The following is a 24,484-nucleotide window of genomic DNA, read 5'->3' on the forward strand; positions in this document are numbered from 1 at the left end:
GGGATACTGTTCCTGACAGCTTGTAGTCCATCCTCATGTGGAATATTGGTGTAAAGTGCTTCTACATCCATGGTGGCCAGGATGGTGTTTTCAGGAAGAACACCAATGCATTGTAGTTTCCTCAGGAAGTCGGTGGTGTCTCGAAGATAGCTGGGAGTGCTGGTAGTGTAGGGTCTGAGGAGAGAGTCCAAATAGCCAGATAATCCTGCTGTAAGAGTGCCAATGCCTGAGATGATGGGGCGTCCAGGGTTTCCGGGTTTATGGATCTTGGGTAGCAGATAGAATACCCCTGGTCGGGGTTCTGGGGGTGTGTCCATGTAGATTTGTTCCTGTACTGTAGCTGGGAATTTCTTGAGCAGATGGTGTAGTTTCTTTTGGTATTCCTCAGTGGGATCAGAGGATAGTGGCCTGTAGAATGTGGTCTTGGAGAGTTGCCTGGCAGCCTCCTGTTCATAATCCGACCTGTTCATTATGACTACAGCACCTCCTTTGTCAGCCCCTTTGATGATAATGTCAGAGTTGTTTCTGAGGCTGTGGATGGCATTGTGTTCCGTACGGCTGAGGTTATGGGACAAGTGATGTTGTTTGTCCACAATTTCAGCCTGTGCACGTCTGCGGAAGCACTCTATGTAGAGGTCCAGTCTGTCATTTCGACCGTCAGGAGGAGTCCACGCAGAGTTCTTTTTGTAGTGTTGGTAGGAGGGTTCCTGTGGGTCAGTGCACTGTTCAGTGGTGCGTTGAAAATATTCCTTGAGTCAGAGATGACGAAAGTAGGCTTCCAGATCACCGCAGAATATGAAGGATGCCTATTTTCACGTATCTATCACCCCGTCTCACAGATGGTTCCTCTGCTTCGTGGTAAACAAGGTACATTATCAATTCACATCTCTCCCATTCGGTCTATGCATGGTTCCCTGCGGCTTCACCAAATGCATGGCGGTCGTGGCAGCGTTCCTTCGCCGCCATCGCATGCAAGTCTACCCTTACCTGAACGACTGGCTCCTCCAAGGCTGCTCTTGTCAGCAGGTGGAATCACAGGTGCAAATGGTCAGAGATACTTTCGAACGCTTAGGCATCATTTTCAATGTCAGCAAATCCGTCCTCACCTCGACTCAAAGAATAGAGTTCATCGGGGCAGTCCTTGCCAATCAAGCGAGAGCGTTCTTCCCAGAGGCGTGGCATCTGGCCCTCTTGCAGATAATCAGCAGCCTTTGCAGCTTTCCCACCACCATGGCGAGGCAGTGTCTCAGGCTGCTGGGCCACATGGCGTCCTGCACCTACGTGGTGCAGCATGCCAGATTGCGACTCAGACCTCTGTAAGCGTGGCTCACGCCATGTATCACCCTGGCCATGACAGTCTGGACATGGTGCTCACCGTTCCAAGGCATATCCTCGATTCCCTATGATGGTGGCTCGACCCCTGCATGGTGGGCGCTGGGGTTCTTTTCCACGCTTCCCAGCCCACCTTGACTCTGGTGACGGATGCGTCTGCACTGGGCTGGGGAGCGCATCTCAGAAGCCTGACAACTCAGGGCTTATGGCAAGTGGAGGAACTGGCTCTGCATATCAACATCAAAGAGCTCAGGGCGATCCACCTTGCGTGCCAAGCGTTTCTGTCCCGCTTGCAGGGCCACTGTGTAGTGGTGCTCATGGACAATACCACAGCTATATTTTATATAAACAGGCAAGGCGGAGCCCGATCTTCTCCTCTCTGTCAGGAAGCCCTCCTACTGTGGGAATTTTATCTAGCCCACTCCATCCTTCTCCAAGCTTCATACCTGCTGGGCATTCAGATCGTGCTGGCGGACAGCTTGACGGTTCCTTACGCACGAGTGGTTGATTCGTCTGGACATCATCCACTCAATCTTCCGCAGTTGGGAGTTTCCCTGAATCGACCTGTTCGCCACGCGGGCCAACAGGAAGTGTCCAACCTTCTGCTCCTTCCAGGGTCACAGCCCAGGCTTGATCCAGATGCATTCTTGATTCCATGGTCCAGTCAACTGTTATATGCTTTCCCACCATTTCCACTCATCCACAAGGTGCTTCTTGAGGTCCACAGGAACAGGGTGTACGTCATACTGGTGGCTCCAGCTTGGCCTTGCCAGTGCTGGTACCACCCACCCTCATGGACCTGTCAGTCCAGTCCCTGGTACGTCTACCTCTCGCTCCTAACCTCATCTCGCAGAATCACGGCCGCCTCCTTCACCTGGACCTTCAGTCGCTCCACCTCATGGCCTGGAAGATCCTTGGTTGAACCAGGCAGAGCTCGCCTGTTCGGACCCGGTGAGGCAGGTGCTTCTGGAGAGCCGCAAGCCATCTACCAGGGCCACTCACAAAGCAAAATGGAAAAGGTTTTCTATCTGGTGTGCCCAAAGGCAGGTGCTTTCGCTCCAGGCTTCAATCCCGTGTATCCTGGATTATCTCCTGCAATTGAAGGACCAGTGCCTGGCATTCGGTTCTCTCAAGGTCCATCTCGTGGCTATATCGGCTTTTCACCCCAGTGTTTCCAGGCGCTCGGTATTTGTGCACCCCATCGTGGGATGTTTCCTGAAAGGTTTGGAGAAGATTCATCCCCTGATGAAGCCGCCTGTTCCGGCCTGGGACCTTAATTTAGTTTTCTCGCCTCATGGGTCCTCCCTTCGAGCCATTAGCTTCCGGTTCGCTCCTCTATCTCTCTTGGAAGGTTGCTTTTTTGGTGGCCATCACCTCGGCATGACGCATGTCTGAGCTGGGGGCGCTCACGTCTCAGCCTCAATACACTATTTTTCATAAGGACAAGGTGCAGCTTAGACCTCACCCTGCCTTTCTTCCCAAAGTCGTGTCCCGCTTTCATGTTAGCCAGGACATTTTTCTGCCAGTTTTTTACCCAAAGCCGCACTCCAGTCCTCATGAAGAGCAGCTGCATTCGCTGGACATTAGAAGGGCGCTCGCCTTCTATACTGACCAAACGAAGCCTTTCCGCAAAACAACCCTGTTTGTCGCTTTAGCAGAGCGGATGAAAAGTCTTCCAGTCTCTTCCCAGCGGATCTCCTCCTGGATCACAGCCTGTATTCACGCTTGTTATGACTTGGCGAAGTTTCCTCTGCCTGCCATTATGACTCACTCCACCAGGGCACAAGCCTCGTCGACAGCCTTCCTGGCCCACGTACCTCTTCAGGAAATTTGCAGGGCTGCCACGTGGTGTTCAGTGCACACCTTTACGTCACACTCCACCATCGTTCACCAATCTCAGGACAATGCGGCCTTCGGCAGAGCGGTGCTTCAATCTGCAATACCTTGACTCCGACCCCTCCTCCGAGGTAAGGCTTGGGAGACACCTAACTGGAATTGATGTGAGCAAGCACTCGAAGAAGAAAAACGATTAGTCACCCTTTTTGTAACTGTTGTTCTTCGAGATGTGTTGCTCATATCTATTCCATTTCCCCCCCCCCCCCCCACCTTCCCATCTGTCAGAGTTGCTGGAAAGAAGGAACTGAAGGGGGGTTGGGTCGGCAGGGTCGTATATAGAGCGTCATATCTGCGCCACTCCAGGGGGCTCCACAGCCGGCCCGACGGGTGTAGCTGCTAGAGAAAAGTTTCCGACAGCCGTGCACGCACACCCCTAACTGGAATAGATATGAGCAACAAATCTCGAAGAACAACAGTTACAAAAAGGATGAGTAACTGTTTTTTTCTTCACTTCACCAGGGGGGTATTATAGTTTTAAGAACGCTTGATAGAGATCCTGTAGATGTTTGTCTCTGTCTGAGGGATTGGAGCAAATGCGGTTGTATCTTAGAGTTTGGCTGTAGACAATGGATCGTGTGATGTAGTCTGGATGAAAGCTGAAGGCATGTAGGTAAGTATAGCGGTCAGTAGGTTTCCGGTATAGTGTGGTGTTTGTGACCATAGCTTATTTGCACTGTAGTGTGCAGGAAGTGGATCTCTTGTGTGGACTGGTCCAGGCTGAGATTGATGGTGGGGTGGAAATTATTGAAATTCAGTTCCACTGAACAGTGGAATAGTGTAAGTTCTATGATGAACAAAAATGAGTTAATTTTATCTTCACAATTACTACTTCAGTTTTCTTTTTCAGTATTGTTCTAATTGCTAAAATGAAGATGAAATTGGCACTTAGCTGCAGAACAGTACTGCTATCCTCAATAGGTACACCTTATCTTCATCTAGAAGCCTCATTGGAAAAGGACTGGCCTTACTTCATAAATAGAAGCTGCATGTGGTGATGGAAAGAGTAGTACGTGGAGGTTCTATCCTTCAAATTATGGAAGACATCCTGAACATATGAGGTTCTGTTCTTAAATCATATCTAGTATAGGCTGCAATAGAAATCTGTGTGGAAAACAAATATACCACTTCAGCTCTCAGAACCAATCTGAATTATGGTGCCACATTTTGGGAAACCAAAACTGTCAAGACCTTAGTCTAGATTAGTGATCTTCCGAAATGAGAACTTGATTTTCACTGATTTTGTTTGTAGGCCAAAGGGGAGTAGAAAGAATTGCCCCTCCCCCCCCAACACTGAAATGTTAATTTTTTGGCAGCAATACTTTTGACTAGTAGCCTTACAAATTGTGTCCCTTCCCTTATCTATGCCAAATTTTAGCTGCAATACGTCATTTGTAATTATATAAACATTTCTAAATAGAAATTTATAGGGAACGGTGTTGGCAACACTTTATCTTCAACAACGAATATGTACATTCACAGATGGTTTGCTTACCCTTTGCTTAAGCTAATGCATAATCACTACTAGGAACTTCATTTGTAATCCCTTCATGAAACTAGAAGGGTTGCATGTGGACTGAATATTGAATTGTGGATAAGATAGAATCTTACCAAAGGACTTAACATTGCTGGGTAGTATCTTTACATCTCTGTGTTGGGAGCCATGTAACTCCCAAACTATTTAAGGTACATTGTGTAGGAATATTGGGAGCTAGATGAGGAAATCCTAATATTAAAAGCAATTGAAATAAAAACACGAGTGATTTTTACCTTTTGAGTTACCTGAAGTTACTACTCTGGCTTTTATTGTGATTGTTCACTTCCCTCTTCCCTACACTGAGCTTGGGAGTCTGCCTATATCAGTATGTCACCTTTTATCAGTGTATGTGATTCTCTATGGTTTTCAATATTATTAACTTATAAGAATCTTAAATAAATATAAATCTTACAGATCCTTTTGGGCCCAGGATTAATGGTATAGTATACTGTGGGCACTATTGTTATAAGAATAAATGATATTACTTCTGCCAGCATCCTTACTAAAATAGATTCACAAGATTGGAAAGTTAATTTTTGACCTGAAATTTTGATTACCTACAAAAGGGGAATTTTAAAAGTTAAGAGGATTTTTAGTTTTATCTGTCACTATTTCTCTCTCCCTCTCTTCCCCCCCCCCCCCCCCCATGTTCCCCATTTAGCATCTACTATTAATGTTAGAACTTTTTGTCATGGAAAAAAATCCTGTGTAGTTCATCCAGTAGCTAAAGGAGTTGAGAACTAAATATTTTCTTTTTTTCAATTATCATGTCCATCATTACGGAAGCTTTACGAAGCTTGGTAAATGGACTCCTTCAATCTTACAAAGGGCTGGTCTACACTAGGGGGGGGGATCGAGCCAAGATACGCAACTTCAGCTACGCGAATAGCGTAGCTGAAGTCGAAGTATCTTGGATCGAATTACCTGGGGTCCACACGGTGCGGGATCGATGGCCGCAGCTCCCCCGTCGACTGCGCTACCGCCGCTCGCTCTGGTGGAGTTCCGGAGTCGACGGTGAGCGCGTTTGGGGATCGATATATCACGTCTTAACGAGACGCGATATATCGATCCCGGATCAATCGATTGCTACCCGCCGAAACGGCGGGTAGTGAAGACGTACCCAAAGAAACTGATTTAAATGAAGTTAATTAGATCACTTCAGAAAGGGAGGATCTGCAACATACTAATCAAGCTACTCAGAGACTGGCACTTTTCTAGTTTACCTTCTTGACTATGCTGTTTTAACTTTTACGATAGTGGCATTTAGGGGTAGAATTGTGTGGGGAGTACTCTTCTAAGCTCTGCTCACAAAATAAGTTTCACCCATGTGAGTCACTAAAAAAAAAAAAGTTAAATTAGATTCTGCAAGTGTTCAAAATAAAATTTGGCCTCCTGTCTAAACTCCACTGGGCTTCCTGAGCTTGGATCCCCCTCACTGTGGCCTGAATATGCCCATATGCTCTGCTTGGCTCCTTAGGTTTAGTCCTTTTTAAGTTGGATAAAATAAATGGCAGTATCTTCCAAATACCACCTAGCTGTGTGTAACAGGATGCTGGCTAGGAGAAACAAGCCAGGCCCCTGTTAGCCCTGTTCCAGAGGAAAAAGGGTTAGTTGGGCTGGCTGAGGGGCCACACCCTAATTACCAGAGAGGATCCACCTGCAGGCCTGGGTAGCCAGCCTGCCCTATAAAGCTGGCTAAGAGACAGGAAGTAGGGGGAGACAGGAAAGGGAGGAGTGTGGGCTCTAGATCCCTGCTGGCTGGGAAGCTAGTAGTCTCCAAGAGTGTTGGTCTCTGTAAATACTTGTAAATAGTAGGTGGTGGGAACGGACACAAACAATGAAAGGACCTGGGTGCTGCACCTCCGTTGGTCTCTGGGTGTTTTTGGGGCCTAGGCCGGCAAGGGCCAGGTTACACTGTGTCACAAAAATGAGATGTCACTTCCAGTAAATTGTGCAGATCTGCGATCTCCTTTCTCACATGAGGAATTAAATAGTTCATTCTGACATTTAAATTATCACTGGACCTCTGAATTAACTCCTGAATCAAATGCATGGGTCAATTCACAACCTTTCAGAGCTATTGTTCCAGGCTCTGCACACTCGCATAGAAATCTCTGCATCATTTAAACACTTGCATATTTGAGGTTTTCTTTGCAACCATAACAGCTAAAGATTTTCTTTAAAAAGCAATATAGCAACTTGACACAGGTGTCGGTATACCAAACTATCATGTAACAGTACAGTACAAGCCCTACCAAACTGCCAGCCAGATTAATGCTTAGGAAATATATATATTTGTCTTAAGCAATAGAATATTATGTTTGTGTTTTTTCTCCTCCAAGCTGTGTTCTAACATAGAAATGCCTATAGATGAATCAATGAACAAATATCCTGCCATCAGCTGTCTCCTCATTAGTTAGTGTTCTACTAGTCTCTTTTTGTCCTTTAATCTCTCCTTTTCTTACTTCTGAAGCATATAGCCAGAATTAGAGGCTGAGCACTAATAAAGGGAGTGTTCCTTGCTCTTGAGAACAAGAGAACTAGTTTTTGGCTCCTTACTCTGTACCTGTGTGTGTCAGGCAGAGGAGAGAGTTGACAATTAGTGCTTAAGGGAGAGGAGTAAACCAGAAAATTGTGTTTGTGCAGCACTCCTCACCAAGGCAGGATTGGAAGAAAATGTAGAACAAGAGTTGGAGCAGGGAGTAGGTTCAGAAGAGATTGTTTTTTTGTTTTTTTTAAGTGGGGTTTATATGTGAGGAGGTGTAGAAAGCAAAGCAAGAGAAACCGAATTGAGCCACCTTCAGCACCCAACATATTTCCCTCAAGCCTCTGGCTGGAACTTGATAGTTCTGTGTGTCTTCAGTTTATATTAAAGGGTTTATATTATGTCTGCAGTCACCAAAGTATTAAATAATACTATAGCAAGGAATTAATTTTATAATGTTCAAAAACAGATGATGTATTAGGATGAGCATGCTTTATGGGTCGTTCTGTATAATGTGTGTTACCTGAATACACTTCAGAAAGTAGAAATAGAAAATCAAAGTAAAAAGATGAAGGACTGAAAAGTGTTTTCATAATGTATAATTGCTCTTTGGATCCAATTGACATTTATCTTACTAATGTAGTTATTGTTTGCTTTTCTTTCAGTCGTCCTTTATCTTCTAAATGGTCCACAGCCAGCCCAGCAAGTATAGCTGGCAGAGGTATGCTCTCATTGCTGTACAAATAGACTTGTTTCTTACAAATTGACCATCTAGAAAGTTATGTTCATATTTTAAATTAGACTTAGCCATAATTTAAGATTTTTTTGTATTGTTCTGTGTTTATTCTGATACAGAATTGCATTATTATATGCATTGATACCAGTTCCACCTATAGTTAAGACTGCTATCACTTTCCATTGTAAGACCCTGTTTTTTCTGTTATATATAACCTTGGCATACTTCAGCTGTTTGGGCTGAAATTTTCTGTGGTGGGTGCCTGCCTCAAATGGAATTTATTTTCCAGCTAAAATAGTTCAGCCGTTTCAGAGAACAAGATTAAGGAAAAATACAGGATTTTTTTCCTTTAAAAAAAAAAAAAAATCCTAAATCTATATAATAGAGAAGCTCTAGTGCCTCTGTGCTTTGGAACAGGGACTTGAATTTTGGCAGGGGGATCAGCTTGATGCCAGGGATGTACCTTTTTGTCGCTGTGAAAATTCACCCAAATTTGGCCAAGGTCTCAGCCTTTGAAAAATCTCAGTTCTCCCTTGATCAATAGAAATGTATTGGAGTTTGGCAGGTAAATTCTCAGAAGATTGTTCTGGGTATACTCTAGTGTGGGACTGTAGTGGCTGAGCAAGACTTTTCCTGCAGTTGCCCCTTCTGGTTGTTGTGGTTCCAGACACAGGAATGGAGAACGGGGAGAGTCAGTGATGAGGAGAAAGAGAAATGAGCCTGACTGGATTGCAGAGAGGGTTGCAGGGGCTGAGAAGTAGGGGGGAAAGCAGAGAGAGGCTAGGAGCTCCATGGGGGAAAGTGGTAAGCAGAGAGTGAGGAAAGGACAGGAGTCTGAGAGGGTGGATAAGAGCAGAAGGGTTTATAACCACTAAGAAACACTCTTCAGCACCTGTAATGGAGCCCAGAATTTGAATCATAATACTGTTCTGCTGTCAGCAAACAGCTGTCAAACCCACTTGTAAAGTCTCTGCCTTGTCCTCCTCTAATAACAGCCTACTGCTACCATTAGCAGTTGTTCCATTAGCTCAAGTGGTAGAGATCTAAAGATCCTAACCTTCTAGATGATCCATTTGGGGATCAGTATGGTTCCACGTGAGATAATTTGCCTTTTTAAATTGTTAGCTATTTATTACCAATGATCCTTTGCTAATCTTGGGGTTTCTTAGCAAAAATGGTAACACTCAGAGAAATGCAAAAATCAATCTCTCATCAGCTAATAGCCATTAGACTACTGATAGTCTGTTACTGGAAAAGAGAGACAGTCCAGAACTGAAGGAATTGTTCTCCCAAAATATGGGAGGTTATAGAAGAATGAACACATCAATTATGTATGTACCCAGCAAAAATAGACCCTTAGATATGTGGCTACCATTTATTCAATGCTCAAAGTACGTTTGCCTGCCAAAAAAAATGCACACCTGCCAATTGTTTTAATATTAACGTTTGATAGACACACCTGATTTGATAAATATGAGCAGTCAGTAGTTTCACTCAGTTTAATAAAGTTACCAGAAATAACACATCCTGGATAGTATAAGGAGTAATAAGGTAGCATAAGGATTATATTGCTGCGTAATTTTTCTCTAAACAAAAAAAACCCCTCACTGTTGTAATTACCTGTTTGTTTCTGATATTTACATGACCATGATTTGTAAACCAGTTAAACTTCCTAAATAAATAAATAAATAAATAAATAGATATTTAAAAAAAAAACAACAACAAAAAAACAACACTACTATCCTCTATTAGGTTGAAACTGTAAAGTTCAAAAGGTAGTTAAATGCAAGAATTGAAGTTACCTGTGCAACCTTAATTCACCATCTTGTGTGTATGCATTGATAAGAATCTCATACTATTCTTTTATACAGGACCGCTGCATCATTCAGTGAGCAAGATGGACCTGATCAGGGAATAAGTCAGGGTTGTGTAGTGAATGAGACTGTTGTCTCTAGGACTTTTGCTTAATGTATTGCAGAAATTGGAAGGGTGTTTTGAGTGAGGCAGGAGACTACAGGAAGAGAAAGGATGGTCTCATAGGCAAGGTAGTTGAATTGTGCCCTGGAAAATCAAATTCTATCCCTGTTTTTGTCTCAGAGATCCTATTTGATGCTGTCTAAATCACTTAAACCACACCTTTTTTACAGGTGGCCATTAACTGTGTTTCTAATTTTCTGGATGCCAAACTTGAGACCCACCGGTCTGATTTGCAGAAATGCTGAGCACTCACAGCCATAAGTGAAGAGAACTAGAGCTGTGCTGTGAACATATAAAGTGCTAGGAAAATGCTAAGTACTCTTAAAAATCTGGTTCTGGTTGCATCAAGTTGGGCATTTTAAATAAGTGGACAAATTTGTCCTAATCTCTTTGCCTCAGTTCTTCAGTTGTAAACTGGAGATGATACCATCTAATCTCACAGATAATGTGAAGATAAATTAATGTTTATGAAGCACTTGGATACTATGATGAATGGACCACAGAACTGCTTATGTGGAAATTATGGGGAGGGATAGCTCAGTGGTTTGAGCATTGGCCTGCTAAACCCAGGGTTGTGAGTTCAGTCCTTGAGGGGGCCACTTAGGCATCCGGAGCAAAAATCAGTACTTGGTCCTGCTAGTGAAGGTAGGGGGCTGGACTCGATGACCTTTCGAGGTCCCTTCCAGTTCTAGGAGATAGGTATATCTCAATATATTATTATTATTAAACGATTTTGTACTTCGTGCATGGGGTAGGAAGATGGAATGGTGTGTATTAAATAAGGCGTGGGACAATGTATTGAATGAGGAAGATAAAATAAACGAATGATCCCCCTTCCCTGAGCATGATCTATTCTATGCACTAAATGAGGCAGGGGTCCTACTGGAAAAAATAGTATGTTGTTCTGTAATTAAAGATTATATCGTAATACATGCACACAGAGGGGCCGAATTAAGGTTGCACCGGCAATCACAATTCTGTCATTTTAGTATCTTTTGGGGGCTTGATTTTTGCAACCTTAGCCTTCTGTTAATATAGTTACTTTATATTTTACATTATATAGGATTGTATTGAATGTATTGAATCAAGTTAACCTTATGGTTTATAAGACCATATACTGAATAGAGATGGAAAATCTTAGCCAAACTTTTGATAATAAGTGGGCTTAATTTAGATTTGATTTTACCATCTTTACTCTTTTTAGTTTCAGGAAGTAGCAGCAAGACTGCTCCAAGTCCAGGAACACTGCAGAGGTCCCGCAGTGACATTGATGTTAATGCTGCTGCAGGTGCAAAGGCACGCCATGCTGCTGGACAGCCAACAGGAGCTGGGCGCTTGTCTGCTGCTGGTCTACCTCCTGGATCCTATGCTTCACTAGGTGAGAGATCCTGGTTTACTGTAAACTGTTTCTTGGAGTTCATAGAAAGCAAATAGTAATGAAAAAATACTTCCTTTATTGGAAAGTACTGTGTATGGATATTTGGTGCACTCATAATAGTAGTACCTAGGCACCAAGTGCTTGAATTAAGGGGCATCAGTATTGTTTGACTAGGAGTTACTGTCTTGGCTCCCCTTTTTGATTAAACTGTCTTTCTATGGAGGATTTTAAGAGAGAGCTAATTTTGAGGCATGGAGGTGTTCTGGATCCTTTAGAGCTTCCTTTATTGAGGAAGAAGGCCAGTGCAAAGAGTGTCTTCATTATGCTCTTAAAATACATGAGACACTCTCATTTGATCTCCGGCGGCAGATAAACAGAAGGGAGCAGTCATGGTTTCTGCCAATTTTAGAGGCAATATACCAGTCACCATTAGAAATCTCAAATTCCCATTTTATTAAAAAAAAAATCTAAAATATTTTTGTAGCTAAGGCATGGTGAAATGTTTCAAGCTATATAAAATGGTTGCAGTATTCCATATTTGTCACTGTTTTGTACAACTGTGTACATTGTTGGTTTGGAAGAGTTCTTCATAGGTTTTCCAGCACTGCTGTGTATATTTTCACCTAAGTTGCATTTTTGTTGATGAGTAACGTTACTTCTGTTAGACATAAGAAGTGCTACCATGATATCTGTCTGAGGAGAGGTCTCTTACTGGTAGCACTTCTGGTGTTAGATGCTGGAACTGTTGCAAACTCCAAACATGAACTCCGAGTCATAATCTGTCCATGGTCTGCTTCTGGATGCAACAACACCACGCTCTTCTTCAGGGCTCAAGGCAAGGCTGAGATTTAGCCTTAACTCTACAACCATTGTGGTAGGGAAGAGCAAAGGAAAGAGGCATGGTAGAGACAGTAGAAAGAAAGAGAAATGGTCAAATTAAAATACCGTTGGAGGAAGAGATAGAGAATAACAAAGTTATCCTACCTATGATAAAGTGAAAGGATTACTTTGGTCTTTTGCTAAGTTAAACAGAAAAAAACAAATTTTTGGTTAGAACAGTGTTGTGCTTTCAGAACATATAAAGGACCACATATTTCATTCCTAGCACCTCCTAGATAGGAGTTTAAAAGAACACCCACATTTTCAAGAGGGTAAATGCTGGCAGTTGTATGCAGGGGAATGACTTGGAGGAGGATTTACTCATGCTGTTAGTTTCATACCTAATTTTTATGGGATGAATTCGGGACCCGTTCCAACATATTCTTTAAATCTTGCTTTGATTAGCTGGAAAGTATTGTCTCGCTGGCAACTGTCGTTTGGACTCTTTTTTTTTTTTTTTAAGTTATCCCTTTGTGACATACCTGGGGCACAATCCAGACTAATCAGTAGCTGCCCTCTAACGTGGGGTGCCCTTTACAATGGTTTGCTGCTGTAGCCTCCAGCTCAGAGACTGCTCACAATCAGTCTCCAGCATTCAAGTCACTCCCAGCTGTCTGTGTACTGCAGCCAGTCAGCCACACCTTGGCTCTTACCAGCCTAGGTTATACTGCAGGTTGACCCCAACACACTCCTAGTCTTAGATTTCCCCCTAGAAATGTATGTCCTGTACTGCCCAGTCCTCTCCTGGACAATCCAAATTTATATAAAATCCATTATTCCACCCCAAATGGAATTTCCCAGACACTTCATTTTAAACACATTGGATTAGATTAAAAAAAAAACCCACAAATTTATTAACTACAAAGAGAGAGATTTTAAGTGAGTACAAGTAATGAAGCATAAAAGTCAGAAATGTTTACAAGAAAAATAAGATAAAATGCAACTGGTGCCTAACTTAACAAACTATGTTAAATTCAAAGGAAAGTTTTCTCACCACATGCCTTCAGCAGTCTCACTGACCAAACTTCTTAGTGCTCTCCCAGAGTCCAGCAAATGCTTCTTTTGTCACTTCTGGTGCCGTGAATGTGATGGGCAGGGAGAAAAAGAGGGGTGCGTTGGGGTGTTTGTCCCTCCTTTTTGTAGTTGCTGTTCCCGTTTTGAAAAACATTTCCCGCTGGGTACCAGGAGGCAAAAGGCTATGGGGAAGGGTTTCAGTTTCCTTTGTTTCACTTCCTGCTTGATGGCTCTGTTTACTGCTTAAATGAAAATTAAGTAAAGCACACGTTCCTTTGTTTGAGACAGACCTGTTTACCAACCTCAGTTTGGAACGTGTTAATAACACCACACGGTGGAATCTTATAACTTCCCATGCAGTGTTGCCACAAACATTTTATCTGGACAATAATGACCAGCGAATTGAGTTTTCAAATGATACTTCACAAGGCATACATTGTACAAAGATTATTACAATAGTGTGTAGGGTGTGGACACGGGTACATTCTGTCACACCACCTTAGATTAAAATGGAAAAGATGAACATTGAGATGTATGTTTGATGGAAGAATTCCGATAATACTGTTTGTGACATTGGTCTGGGGGGTTAAAGGTAAAACAGAATGAGTGTACATTAGTCCAAATGGAATAGCTATTATTTTGTACTATTCTCTTTCTCTGAATGATTAGTGTAGTGTTGTCTAATAATGCAAATTAGAAAGAGTTCTTACAATCAAAAAATAATTGTAAAAAGATTGTTTCGGCCCTTTCTTTGTGTTCTGGTAGTGCCAAACAATAGATTCACTTAATAAGAAAACTTACACAAGAAATAGAATTTAAAATTCTACATATTTTTATTTTTGTCTGTGGTATCACGTTCTTATTTATGGTCTGTCTGAATCTGCGTAGTATCATAATAGCACTAATAGGCTGAGGTATTTGAGTTTATTATGGTATCCTTGTACTTTTAAAAAATACAGTGTTTATAAACTGAAAATGTAGCAGTATTAGAATTGTGACGGAAAGAAGGGATATGGGGAGAGTAAGAAAAATGTACCACATACTGCAAAATATTTTTTCTTTACTGTTCTCAGCATATAATTACAGTTATACATATTTTTATTTTCCTTCTGTCACATGTGGGTTCCTTGTAAATACTGTAAGACCTGTGTTCAAAATAGCTGGCAACTTCTCATAGAGACAGTATTAAATGCATAACTGCCAACTATACCGATGTGAAGGACAGGTAGAAAGAATAGTGAGAGTCCAGTATGGCTCCATCAGGAGCTCTTTAATGACCTGAAAACTAAAAGGAATCCTTCAGTAAATGGATTTGTCAATGTAATTTCCTTGTTTGACAGGGTTACTGGTATAGCAGATAGGCAGGAAGCAGTAGACAAGATCTTGATTTTAGTAAGGCTTTTGATACAGTCCCACATAATGTTCTCATAAGCAAATTAGGGAAATGTGTCTAGATGGAGGTGGGTGCACAGGTTGGTTGATAAACCATTTTCTCAGTGGTTCTCAGTCAAATTGGAGAGGGCGTATCTAGTGGTGTCCCACAGGGATAGTCCTGGGTCTGGTCCTATTCAATATTTTCATTAATGACCGCGATAATGTAGTGGAGTGTGTGCTTATAAAATTTGCAGGTGACACGAGGCTGGGAGGGGTTGCAAGCACTCTGAAGGAAGGATTAGAATTCAAAATAACCTTGATAAATTAGAGAACTGGCCTAAAATCAACAAGATGAAATTCAGTAAAGACAAGTGCAGAGTACTAAACTTAAGAGCTCTGGGACCCTCCCACACCACAGGGTCCGGCCCAAGCCCGACCGTCCACACAGCAATTAAATAGCTCTGCATCCTGAGCCCCAGGAGCCTGAGTCAGCTAGCGAGGTCCAGCCCTGGGTGTTTAGTTGCTGTGTAGATGTACTGTATAAGGAAGTTAAACCCTGGAATTAGGTTTCCAAGGGTAGTTGTGGAAGCCCTGCCTTTGGAGTTTTTTAAGAACAGGTTGGTCAGGGATGGTCTAGGTTTACTTAGGCCTTCCTCAGTGCAGAGGATGGATTTGATAACCTCTTGAAGTCCCCTTTTCTGTGCTTCTGTAAAATATTAAGATAATACTGTCTACTTTTTATGTTTTAATTTTATTTCATCCTGCTTTTTTTTACAATCACCTCTTAAAATAAAATGTTTTTCAAGAAATTACCATTTCTGGGTCTGTGCTTGCAGCATGACTGATAAGAATTTCTCAAGATTCAGAATTCTAAAACTTATATAAACTACTGCAACAGTGGGTGGTATGTGCCTGCCCCTGCTAAAGATGTGTGGTCTGGGACCCATATATTTGTTGGCTGTGGATTCACCATAGAATCTACCTTGCAGACTCTCAGCTCTTAAAAATAAATAATCTAGTACTCTTAGTTAAGAAGATACCCTTGAAAATATGAACTGAGCGTAAACTGAAGCAACGTAGCATGCCAGAATGTGCTGGCAGCATGAAACAGTACTGAGTAAACTGTCCCTTTTGTCCCTTTCATCCCAATGGGGTTGTTGAAACCTAAAATGACTGTTTAAATGGGCAAAATTGTTAATTATTTCATTGCTGAGCATCTTACCAGAAATGTCCTACAAATGTGCTTATCCTGTTTCCAGTTTGGTTTCCATATCTTTCCATGTGGAGAGTTTAATATCAAAATAAATACCAAGGCCACTGTACTGATAGTGTTATTCGTGTTAATATTTAATTATTTAATTATAAACCTTTTAAAAAATTTAAAGTAGCTGTAGAAATCAGGACCAACTTATCGGAGCACACAGGTCTCTACTTACCTCTGCCTGTCATTGCTTGTTTGTTATTGATGAATAAGGATCTCCCCTGTGCTGTTACTGCATTAGAACTTATATTTGTTTTTGTAGCTATTGAATCAGGAAGACATTCTCTGCCAGACTTTAGTCGTTTTGAGGCCTGAAATTAATTACTAGCATCCTTATAAGCAACATTCAGCGGATTATACATATCTCACTAGTACAGGGGTTCTCACAACAAATTTTTTGGCAGCCTCAGAGTGCAGCCACCAACTCTGGTTGGTGGCCGCTCTGACAATTTTTTTCCTAAAATACTTAATTACCTTTAGGAAAAACAAATAAATATGCATATTTACGTGTCCAAATCATTGTAATTGATTGATGTAGGGTTTTTTGTAGACTCAATAGTAAAAATAATGTACAGTTATATTTTGGTGCCCCTGGCCCCCACTGCTTCTCCCCATTGCCTCGAGCTCTCTTCCATGGTCTCAGACCCCAGGCTCATCCCACTTCTTGCCTCTGGACCACAGCGCCTGGTAAGGCTGGCCCTGTAAAAGCCCAGAGCTAGAGCCCCATGGCTGGAGTCGGGGGTGGGCTGAAGCCCCGAGCCCACAGGCAAAGCCCTGCTACTGTGGTGAGACTGAAACCCAAAGCCCTGAAGTTGGGGGGAAGGGGGCGCTGAAGCCCACCTTAGGAGGCCTGCAGCGCCTGCTGCCAGAGTCCTGCGGCTGCCACTGGGTGAGGGGGGACTATAGCATGTCGCCCAAGCCTCTGGCTGAACTGTGGAGGGGGGGCGGGGGCTGAAGCCCGCCCTTGAGCGCTGCAGGGAGGGGCCACTGCTTTGTCCCTCCCCCACCTCTGCACAAGAGGCTGTTGTGGCTGCAGGAAAAAACCCTGGTGGCCGCATGTGGCCACGGCGGCCACATTTGAGAAACACTGCACTAGTAAGTATTGTAGTGGTACTCAGCCTTTATTTTGCTTATATTATACTCAAAATCTGCGTACTCCTTTTCTTGCAATACACACTCCATGCCAAATGAATAGAAAAATCTTGAGTTGCTTTTAAGCTATACATACTAGTCGCCCTTCCTTTTTTTCTGCCTTTATTGTGCTGTCCTGTTTGTTTTTCTTAAATTTCTACTGCCTCCCCCTCTGAGGTTTCAAGTTAAGTGGTAGAATTTCAGAAGTGGGGTCATAGTGGTTCAGTAACACTATAAATGTATGTAAATTTAAATTCTTATTGACTATTGAGCACCAAGCAATTGATGTATCCTGAAAAAGTTCATAACCTTTGCTTCCAGGGTTTGCTCAAATCTAGATAATGCAAATAGGTTCCACATCTCTCTTTTTTTTTTTTTTTTTTTTTTTTTTTTGGGTGGGTGGGGGGCGTCTTGTATTTTTGCATATATTAGGTTGGGAACCACTAACTTTTCTAAAGTTTACACAAATGAATTAGATCTACAAATGTCTTCAGTGTTTACTATTAATATAGTTTCTTTAATGAATGTTTTATGACTCTGTTATGAATGTCTTTATTCTAACACACTAAGTTTTCCCTGTTTCTTTGCTTGCTCTTTCAACAAAGAGGATACTTCTGACAAGATGGATGGTAAGAACTTGTTTTGTCTGCCCTCTTCTAATCCTATTAAAACATCTTTTGAAATTACATTTCATGTAAAGTACTTGATGTTTGTACTACACACCTTTATTGATCAATATGTAAAATGTCTTCATTAACCCCTCTGTACACTAATTTTAGACTTAAAGTGGTTGTCTTTCAAATTACTGTATTTGTCAATATATCTTGACGTTATGGATGTCAGGTATCCAGCTTTAAAAGAAACTTCGTTTATCTTTAATTGGATGTTATTTCCATAATGACCAATCATATTATGAATAGAAGCTTTTGTCCTTCTTTATTTAGACGCCGACTTTACCAGCTAGGGTACCATCAACTTGAAAACTTAATCTTGAAAGTTTTGTATATGCTACTGTGAAAAGTTTTTGTATTTGGCGGTACCTTGTGTTTCAGAGGTTCAGGGGTTTCATAATTTCTCCTGTATTGTCAGTCAGTTTCTTTTTTTGCGGAGAAGACCTTCATAAACATCAATAAGGGAACAGAAAATTATTGTAAAATATTTTAGATCTTTTAAAAATCAGATGCATTATGTAAAGAGTGCTCTTGTAAGAACCTAGATTTTAAAATAGTCAAATTAGGAGACGTTTAACAAGACGCTGTCAACTTTAAACAATTTAATTATTTTTAAAGATAATTATTGCTGAGTAGGCCTTCATTCATGGATTACATAGCCTCCAGCATGTTTAACAGAATGTTTTAAAGATTTATAGACTTTCCCTCAAATAGCATTTTAGTATTTATTTGTTCTAGCTGTATATTAAACAATCTTTAGCTAGTTGTCAGCTATATCTCCTGTCATAATTGAAAAGGCCTTCTGAGAAGCAGCATTCCTCTAGCAATTGTTACTATGCTACAGCTAGATGCTTCCAATAAGTAGCTATAACTACAGGTTTCAGAGTAGCAGCCGTGTTAGTCTGTATCCGCAAAAATAACAGGAGTACTTGTGGCACCTTAGAGACTAACAAATTTATTAGAGCATAAGCTTTCGTGGGCTACAACCCACTTCTTCGGATGCATAAAGAGTGAACCATATATTGAGGAGATGTATATATACACACACATACAGAGAGCATGAACAGGTGGGAGTTGTCTTACCAACTCTGAGAGGCCAATTAAGTAAGAGAAAAAAAACTTTTGAAGTGATAATCAAGATGGTTCAGTACAGACAGTTTGATAAGAAGCAAGTGTGAAAATACTTACAAGGGGAGATAGATTCAATGTTTGTAATGGCTCAGCCATTCCCAATCCCTATTTAGCCCTGAGTTGATTGTGTCTAGTTTGCATATCAATTCCAGCTCAGCAGTCTCTCGTTGGACGAGAGACTGCTGAGAGACTGCTGAGCTGGAATTGATATGCAAACTAGACACAATCAACTCAGGGCTAAATAGGGATTGGGAATGGCTGAGCCATTACAAACATTGAATCTATCTCCCCTTGTAAGTATTTTCACACTTGCTTCTTATCAAACTGTCTGTACTGAACCATCTTGATTATCACTTCAAAAGTTTTTTTTTTTCTCTTACTTAATTGGCCTCTCAGAGTTGGTAAGACAACTCCCACCTGTTCATGCTCTCTGTATGTGTGTGTATATATATATCTCCTCAATATATGGTTCACTCTTTATGCATCCGAAGAAGTGGGTTGTAGCCCACGAAAGCTTATGCTCTAATAAATTTGTTAGTCTCTAAGGTGCCACAAGTACTCTAGCTATAACTAGTGCTTCATCTGCTTCCTGCCTTGCCATAATAGCTGAGTTTGATATTTGCCCAAGGATATTAACATTGGCCATGTTGGCTTGAAAGATGCTGAAATCTATATAAACTTTTGTCACATGTATTGTAACTATATCCTAGTGTTTAGAAAAATGAAGAACAATAGCTACTGTCAACAAAGCAGGCACCATTTCCTACCATCATACCTATCTTTTCATCCATTGAGTCAGATGAGCAAATAATCATATTAAATACACACTCATTCTGAACCACATCGTAAAGGCCATCAGAGATTAGCAGACCTCAAGAGGGTTTGAATTCCAGAACCAAGGTCTCCATTGAAAATGCAGTTAGGTGGCACACAGGAGAAGAGATTTTTAAAATACCAGAATCCCAAACCATTTGAAGAATTATGGATAACCAGCATGGTGCTTTGCACTTTGCAGCTAATTGTAAGCCAGTAAAGAGCATGGAGTACAAGTGATGTTTTTCAAGTGGCTTTGCATATTCCCATTTATGGGCGTTGCACCCATTTGTGTTGCCTTGCGGTAGAATCCGCTTGCAGGAGTATCAGCAGGGCCGGCTTTAGGAAGTGCGGGGCCCAATTTGAACATTTTCGGCGGGGCCCCAACAGGGATGACTTTAAAAAAAAAAAAAAAAAAAAAAAACATAAAAAAACACCTTTCATTTCTTCCATGTATTATTTACTTTCCATAACTATATAAATAATAACAAAATTATATATTACATACATTGCGTAATGTATGCGGATGCATGCTAAGCCTACCTCAAGTTCTTGACACACACCCCGGGACCCCTGCCCCATCCACCCCCCTTCCCTGTCCCCTGACTGCCCCCTGCCGCCCCATCCAACCCTTCCTGTCATTCCTGATGGCCCACTGGGACCCCTGCCCCATCCAACCACCCCTTCTCTCTGTCCCCGACTGCCCCTGGAACCCCTGCCCCTGACTGCCCCCCACCGCCCAACCCAACCCCTGCTCCTTCCTGACTGCCCCCCCAGAACCCTTGCCCCCATTCAATCCCCCTGTTCCCTGCCCTCTGACCGCCCCGACCCCTATCCACCCCCCCCACAACCCTCAGAACTCCCCTGCCCTCTTCCAACACCTGCCTCCTGCCCCCTTACCGCGCTGCCTGGAGCCGCTCGGCTGGGTCCGGGTCTGGGCCGGGTCCGGGCCCGCTCGGGCTGGGTCCAGGGCGGGTCCGGGCCCGCTCGGGCTGGGTCCAGGGCGGGTCCGGGCCCGCCCGGGGCTGGGTCCGGGTCCGGGTCTGGGCCTGGGCCGGAGCCGCTGGGCCAGGGCCGGGCCGGAGCCTCTCAGTCCGCGCTGGCGCCGCTCGGCTGGGGCCGGCGCCGCAGGGCCCGAGCTGAGCTGGGCCAGAGCCGCTCGGCCAGGTCCACGTCCGGGCCGGGGCCGGGCCGGAGCCTCTCGGGCCGGGCCGGCGCCACTTGGCCAGGGCCAGCACCGAAGGGCCCGAGCCGGGCCCGAGCCACTTGGCCGGTTCTGGGTCCGGGCCGGAGCCGCTCAGCCGGGACCGAGACCGGCGCCACGGGGCCCGAGCCGGGCCGGGCCAGAGCCACTCGGCCGGGACCGGGCTGGGGCTGGGGGGAGCCGCGCACTCGGCCAGGGCCGGACTGGGCCGCACTGCGCCTCCCTGGAACTCTCATCGCGCCTCCGCTTCCCCCCCCCCCCCCCCCCCGCTTACCTCCTGCCTGCTGCTTGTTTCAGGCTTCCCGCGAACATCTGATTCGCGGGAAGCAGGGGAGGGGGAGGAGAAGGTGGGCGGAGCGTTCAGGGGAGGAGGGGGAAGTGGGCCGGAGGCAGGGTGGACAGCTGCGCAGGGCCCCATTCAGGGGAATCGGCCTAAAGCCGGCCCTGAGTATCAGCTAGAGCAGGGGTGACCAACCTGAGCCGGAGAAGGAGCCAGAATTTACCAATGTACATTGCCAAAGAGCCAAAGTAATACGCCAGCAGCCCCCCATCAGCTCACCCCCTGGCTCCCAGTGCCTCCTGCCCACCGGCAGCTCCACCAATCAGCGCCTCCCCCTCCCTCGTTGCACCTCCTGATCAGCTGTTTTGTGGTGTGCAGGGGACTCTGGGGGGGGAGGGGAGGAGTGAGGGAATAGTAGGCTCAGGGGAGGGGGCAGGAAGGGGTGGAGTGTGGGCAGAGCCAGGGTTTGAGCAATGAGCATCCCCTGGCACATTGGAAAGTTGGCGCTGTAGCTCCAGCCCCGGAGTCGGTGCCTATACAAGGAGCCGCATATTAACTTCTGAAGAGCCGCATGTGGCTCCGGAGCCACAGGTTGGTCACTCCTGAGCTAGAGTGCTCTTTCACCCCTCCAGTTGGCATCCTGATGCACTAAGGTGGAGGCTATAAAAGGGTTGGAGTGCCCGTCTCACCTCTGTTCCTTCCAATCACATGACAGGACGGATGTGAACCCTCCAGTTCCTTGAAGCCAAGAGTTTTCTCTTCAGAGATAGTTAGTGTTAGCTTTCAGTTAGCTACTAGCAGTTAGGGTACTTCCCCAGTTCTGAGGAATGGTGGAATCGAGGAAGCCAAAGGAACCTGATTTAAGAGATGCGCTTCCTGTCCAGCCATTTTCCTGGTATCAGATGATATGTCCCTGAAGTGTCTATGTGTAGGCCACTCACCATCTGGGTGTTTGATTTGCCAGACCCTCACCCCCAGAGCCCTCCAGGATGGGGAGATTCGTCTCCAACTACTGCTTTAAGGAGGCCCTTAAGGTTAGACCTTCTTAAGATTAGACTTTGCTTCCAGGGACTACCAACCTCTGCGCTGGTGGTCTCTGGTGGCTCCAGCAGACTGCAGGGTTCCAACAAGCCACATCCTCTGATGGGGCTGGACTTGGTTCCTGTGCCTCTCCCCTTCAAACCTCCAAGGACATACATGTCTAAATCAAGGCCTGTGTGATCACATCCCTCCACCTCACTTATAGAGAAAATGTCAAGGACCAGTCTGGCCACCCTCACCAGTGCAGTATCTCATGCCTTACAATAGTCTAACTCTGACTGGGCCCCCACAGCTGCAGAATTGGCTCCAACTATATCTTCCAGATTCTGGAAGATGGACATGAGTGGTACCTGTGAACAAGGACCATCAGCCTGAGATGCTGTGGCACCGAGGAAAAAGCAGCATAGGAGCAAGACTGCCAATGTTAGCAGTGCCAGTTCCCATGCATCAGAGTTCTCGGTTATGCTTATTTCAGATAACACTGCTATGGTTCCTAAGTGGAGATCAGCCCCATCCCCAGTCACAGCAGTGAGGGAGATTAGCCCATGTGGACCATTGGATTCGGTGTCATAGCAGACCTTGCTCCTGTCTTGACCCCAAGTACTTCCTTAGTTCCGAAGAGTTCCACCATGGTGATGGCCCTAGTCCACCCTCTACCTCTGGAGCATGTCTCGGATCTGGCTTTGAAGTGCATGGCACACAAGAGGGGAGGCATGTGCCTTCAGTTCCTGGATCCTCACCTTCATCTCCAGTTATGAATTTGCGAGATTAGGCAGGGTAGCTCCAGCAGTGTGCGAACCACCTCAAGTAAGTGCAGGTGCCATTGCTGCATAGTTGATTGCCAGCACCCGTGTGCCAATGGATAAGAACATAAGGCAGCAAGTCCACAAACAACTTTACTGCTCAGTAAAGTAGTGCCAGTTGTATTCACCCCTTTCTGCCCATTAACAGTAGATGAAACGGACATGGGTCTCCAACACTAAGCCCAGGAAAGCAGTAGGAATGGACAGAATATATCCAGAATTCCTGAAGAAACTGGGCCGGGTACTGGTCTTAACCAGCTACATAGAATCTGTGAAATCTATCAGTTAAAATTAAAAACAGCGGCAGCATCAATTGACCTTTCTTCTGCATATGATACTGTATGGCTCAAAGGTCTCTGGCTGAAGTTGGCATGGGAAAGCTAATGATAATCAACAATACTCTCATCATCAAGATGCCGAGTAATAGAAGATTCACTGTACATGTTGGTGAATCTGCTAGCAAATCACAGAGATTGAACAATGGCCTCCCACAAGGATCTGTTTTAGCACCTGCACTGTTCAGTCTCTATACCAGTGACATTCTGGTCACATAATCCCATAAATTCATCTATGCAGATGATATTGCACATTGCTCATGATGCCCCAGAACATTATAACCTCACTAGACTGGTTGCCAGACAGGACCAACGAGCTCAAAGGTGTGCAGTTCAATCCCTCAGATCCATCCCAGACAGTGATTTCATATGCATCATCCAAAGGTTGAGGGGACATTTGAACCACTTAATGGTTTAAGGACGTTTGACTTCTCAAGGAAAGAACATTGCACATCAACGTACTGGAACTAAGAGCTGTTCACCTGACCCTAAGATTATTCCTCCCTCACTTTCAAGGGAAGGTCATGCAAGTAGTAGTGGACAAAATGTCAGCAGTGCATTATATCGTCAAACAGGTGGGTGCTCACTCCACTCCTTTTGCATTGGTGATAAAGCTATGGAATTGGTGCATCTGCCATGACGTTTATGTAGCAGTACATTTGGCCGGGGAAGACACTGTACAGTCAGGCCTCGATTTACACTGTGGTTATATTCTTAAAAAAATACTGTGCAAATAGAAATCGTGTAAAAAAGATACTAAGGGTCTATGGGTTTAGGTTTCAGGCTCATAAGATGACCTCCCTAATTTATACAATACAGTATAGTACTACAGGTTTTAGTAAAAACATTTAATGAAATTCAAACTTACTACAGTACAGGTACTAACCTTTATTCATGGTGAGGATGAACTTGATACAGTATCAGCATTATCATCATGTTGTTGAAGTCAGAACTCTGAGGGTTCATCTGGGGAGGCTGGGGAGTGTGGAGCAGTGGGATGGGCCCTGACTTCAGGTGGGGGGGCAATGACGGGATGGGGGAGGGGAAGCAAAAAGGATCGGGACGCCTCCATTCACCCCCTCCAGCCGGCTGTGCGGGGGGCCATGGACGCTCTGGGAAGAGGCCACCCAGGCATGCACCTGGGGCAGGGGTTGGAGCGCAGGGGCTTGCACCGCTCTGCCCAGCTGCCTGGCGCTCCTGTGAGAGAGT

The 24,484-nt window shown here is 44.2% G+C and overlaps 1 protein-coding gene across 32 annotated transcripts in view; it reads left to right on the plus strand.

Annotated features, from left to right (window-relative positions):
• The window catches only part of CLASP2 (cytoplasmic linker associated protein 2), a 288,662-nt gene that overhangs the window by 166,741 nt on the left and 97,437 nt on the right, over nucleotides 1–24,484 (plus strand). For 25 of the 32 annotated variants that reach the window (XM_065398871.1, XM_065398877.1, XM_065398874.1 and 22 more), the window contains 3 exons: nucleotides 7,913–7,968; nucleotides 11,165–11,338; nucleotides 17,603–17,626. In XM_065398871.1, coding sequence (XP_065254943.1) covers nucleotides 7,913–7,968; nucleotides 11,165–11,338; nucleotides 17,603–17,626 — 254 coding nt within the window. The remainder of the gene's footprint in view (nucleotides 1–7,912; nucleotides 7,969–11,164; nucleotides 11,339–17,602; nucleotides 17,627–24,484) is intronic. The other 7 variants (XM_065398878.1, XM_065398876.1, XM_065398866.1 and 4 more) reach the window with 1 other exon arrangement.

Source organism: Emys orbicularis, chromosome 2, assembly GCF_028017835.1.
Source record: "Emys orbicularis isolate rEmyOrb1 chromosome 2, rEmyOrb1.hap1, whole genome shotgun sequence".
NCBI classification, from domain to species: domain Eukaryota; kingdom Metazoa; phylum Chordata; order Testudines; family Emydidae; genus Emys; species Emys orbicularis.